At 34.4% G+C, this 4124-nt stretch overlaps 1 protein-coding gene across 1 annotated transcript in view; it reads left to right on the top strand.

The window, feature by feature from the left end:
• Window positions 1-1931: 1931 nt before the first annotated feature.
• LOC105121914 (lectin-domain containing receptor kinase VI.3-like) overlaps window positions 1932-4124 on the top strand; it is a 7501-nt gene continuing 5308 nt past the window's right edge. Inside the window, 3 exon segments of the mRNA XM_011020775.1 lie at window positions 1932-2283; window positions 2286-2660; window positions 2663-4123. Of these exon segments, the coding sequence (XP_011019077.1) occupies window positions 2121-2283; window positions 2286-2660; window positions 2663-4074 (1950 nt within the window). The 5' untranslated portion in view covers window positions 1932-2120 and the 3' untranslated portion in view covers window positions 4075-4123.

Below are 4124 nucleotides of genomic sequence, written 5' to 3'. Positions count from 1 at the left end.
CCAGTTTAGAAAGTTAACACAAACTTTCTTAGTTTTTTTCTTTTAAAAAACTATTTTTTCACCCTCCATTATTTTTTATATTTTTTATTCATTTTGTATAGGATTTTTTAGTCATTTAGAAAATAGCATAGATTATCTTTGTGTTTTTGTTGTTGTTAAATTTAGCTTTTTAAAAGGAACTTTATTTTTAAATTAAATTAATTGATATTATCTTCCAACATTTAATTCTTCACATGTTGAGCTTCTGGATTGAGTCTGAGTCGATAATTTAATGGATGGTTTACAAGGTTCACTTAGGCTTATTTGGTATTTTGTTTTTCCTTTTCTAAGCTTTTTTTTTTTTATTTCATCCTCCATCATTATTTCTTGTGTTGGGTTTTTTTTCCAAATATTGTTAAATTTATAATTTTTAAAAGGAATTTTTTAAGTGAAATAAATTTATTGATTTTATCCGTTGGCATTTAATTGTTTAATTGTTGAGCTTCTCAGTTTAACTTAGATCTATAATTTAACAAGTTACAGATTTGAAAAACTAACATGAGTTTATAAGGTTCACTAAGCTTACTTTGTTTTTTTTTTTTTAAGTTATTTTTATCCACCAACATCTTGATTTTTTTTATTTGTTTTTTATGAGATTTTTCTGTAGTTTTGAAAATAACAAGTGTTAACTTTCTCTCTTTCTTTCTCTCTCACACACCTATGTTGAATCTAGCTTTTTTTAAAAAAAAAATTTATTTTTTAATGAAATTAAATTAATTGCATGAGAGTAAAAATGAGATAAATGATTCATGGTGTTTTGTGTTTTTTTTCTTTCCTGGTCATTGCTTTAACAAGTGTGACCTTTTTCACTTACTAAATTCTTAAATTTTTCATGCTCCTTTTTAAACATTAATATTATATGAACATCTTTTTTAATGTTGGGCGAGAATTCACCATATCCATAGCTTGGCACGAACCAATTATCTAGTTACAACTCTACAAAGAATCATAGTTATAGAACTTGGTTTAGGAAAGTGGCTAAGTCTCTAATTATACGAGTTGACTCGGGTTAACTTGAATTAAATCAGAAAAATAAAAAAGAAATTATATGTGATGTTTTAATATCCCACATGAAAAAGTTTTGAAATAATTCATGTTAATGTAGGTTATATAAAAAAAATAAAGAAATTGAAGGCATAAAATGCAACATAATTATATCATATTGAACGATTAAAAAACAATTTATGTGAATATAAGTTATAAAAGATAAATGTGAATCATGAAATACACTATATGAACTATAGTATAGTTATCCCATATTAAAAAATTATAAAATAATCTATATAAATATAAACTATATATATAATTATTACATATTGAAAAGTTAAGAAAGTATTCAGTTTATAAAAAATAAATTTTGAGACTAGGTATTTATAAATTAATATTATATTTTTAGATTTTATTAAAAAAATTAAAAAATATATATATATGTAAAAAAAAAAATTCAAGTATCGCCCAGATTAAATTACCTGGGTTTGAAGTTATCCACACTTGATCAACCAATTACATCTTCTAGTTTTTTTGGTTTCATGTCTCTGAAAAGGATGATTGATTTTGCCTGTACGAAAGGAAAGAAAAAAAAATCAAAATTACGGGCATCTAGAAACCATGCTTACCGGGCAATAAATTAAGCATTAAGTCCACAGATATATATTCTTGGGTGTAATATTAGCGAGTCAACCAACCTTGAAATTTCTTTTATAGAGTATCTTCACAGGTCTCAACATCACTATGCATTTCCTACACTACCTCGCATGTCCTAGTTAAGATTTGACTTTGACAATTTCAAGTCTTTCCAGGAATAATTTTCTTTGGGGTTTATACATTGCATCATCTTGTTTACGCAATATAAGACTTGTTTTTATTCCTGCACTTGCTACACCACATGCTCTCGAGATAAGATAGAATTGAAAACTTAATTTTTAGCCTTTCTAGCCAAACTTCTTGGGGGTTTTGCGTCCCATCTCTTTGTTTAAGCAATATAGTTGCTTAAATTAATAGTTTTCGAGTTGCCAGTTCCTAACTCTCAAAATTCCATAGCCTCGACGGTCTATTTAGTTTTGTTGTTCTTATTCTTTTGCATGGTTGCTGAGGCTCAAGATGTAGAATTCTTCTTCAATGGATTCAATGGAAGTGAAGCAAACCTCACACTTGATAAAGTTTCCATTATCAAGCCTAGTGGTTTACTAAGGCTAACCAACAAAACACAAAATGCTGTAGGACATGCATTTTATTCCAAAAAAGTACGAATGCTTCTTCTTTCAGCACAACTTTTGTCTTTCAGATAATCTCTGCATCCAAAGGTGAGGGAGGATTCGGCTTTGCTTTCACCTTATCTCCCTCCGATCGGCTTCCTGGGCCTGAGGCGGGGCATTACCTAGGTCTTTTCAACCCTATGAACGATGGTTTGTCCTCCAACCATATTTTTGCTGTTGAATTCGACACAGTTAATGGATTCAACAAGAGTACAGACTCTGTAGGCAATCATGTCGGAATCAACATCAACAGCGTGGATTCAAAAGCAGGCAGACCAGCTTCTTATAACGACGACGTAAACCGGCTTGATTCATTTGAAGAATTGGTGTTGGAGAGTGGTAAACCTATTCAAGCTTGGGTCGAATATAAGGTGTGACTAAATGTATTAACGTAACAATAGCTCCCATGGACCATGGCAAACCGATTCAACCACTCATTTCCTTCCCACAAGATCTAAGCACTTATGTTAAGGAGGATATGTATGTTGGTTTCTCCGCCTCTACTGGAAATAAGGCGAGCTCTCATTACATACTGGGATGGAGTTTTTCCACCAAGGGAGCAGCCCTGCCTCCGCTAAATCTTTCTCGGCTTCCAATCGCACAGCAGGAGAAAAATTCATCGTCTTTCCGACCCTCAGTGATCGTTATTATCGCATCTTTATGCGGTGTGACCACTCTTCTGTTTGTAATCCTATTCTTTCTTACGGTGTATAAAATAAAGTGGCGGCAATCTGAGGTTCTTGAAGACTGGGAATTGGAGTGTCCACACAGGTTTCGCTATCAAGATCTTTATACAGCAACTAAGGGTTTTAAAAAGAGTGAGATCATCGGAGTTGGTGGGTTTGGCGCAGTGTACAAAGGTAGATTGCCTACAAATGGAAATGAAGTTGCTGTTAAGAAGATCAATCACAACTCAATCCAGGGTTTGAGAGAATTCACAGCGGAGATTGAAAGCCTGGGACATTTACGGCACAAGAACTTGGTGAATCTCCAAGGATGGTGCAAGACAAATAATGACCTCCTCCTAGTTTATGTCTTCATCCCAAATAGAAGCCTTGCCGGTCTCCTCTTCAGTCGGAGAAATAACTTTGTATTGAGCTGGGAGCAAAGATTCAATATTGTTAAGGGCGTTGCAGCAGGGCTTTTGTATTTGCATGAGGAATGGGAGCAAGTGGTGATTCACTGAGATGTCAAGTCAGGCAATGTCTTGATAGATGCAGAAATGAACGGGCGGCTAGGTGACTTTGGTCTAGCCAGGTTGTATGATCATGGCACGATGTCGCACACCACAAATATTGTTGGCACGATAGGGTATCTTGCACCTGAATTGAAACGCACTGGTCAGTCTTCTACTAGCTCCGATGTGTATGCATACGGTATTTTGCTTCTTGAAGTGGCTTGTGGCAGAAAACCCGTTGAAACTGGTAACTTCATTCTGATAGATTCAGTGATTGAATACCATCGAATGGGTAGAATTATTGATGCAGCTGATCCAAAGCTGAACTATGCATTCGTGGTCAAAGAAATGGAGTTGGTACTGGGGTTGGGTCTTCTTTGTTCTCATCGCAAACCTAAAGCCAGGCCAACCGTGAGACAAGTTATACGGTATCTTAACTGGGAAGATAAGCTTCCTGTAATTGATGATTTGGGCTCTCCTGATTCCCTGCGTGGGAGCACAAAATTTATGGAAGTTTCGGTTTCCAGTAACACTATCACAGGATCATATCCTTCATCTTCCATCGGTCAAATGACTTCAAGTTTTATAGATGCCGGCAGATAGCGGAATCCATCTTCCATTTATTTCTTCATCATCATCGGCTTTTTTAGCTT

Source organism: Populus euphratica, unplaced genomic scaffold (assembly GCF_000495115.2).
Source record: "Populus euphratica unplaced genomic scaffold, PopEup_1.0 scaffold46.1, whole genome shotgun sequence".
Taxonomy (NCBI): domain Eukaryota; kingdom Viridiplantae; phylum Streptophyta; class Magnoliopsida; order Malpighiales; family Salicaceae; genus Populus; species Populus euphratica.
Note: the sequence above shows the minus strand (reverse complement) of the source record. Positions and strands in the feature narration are given on the sequence as shown.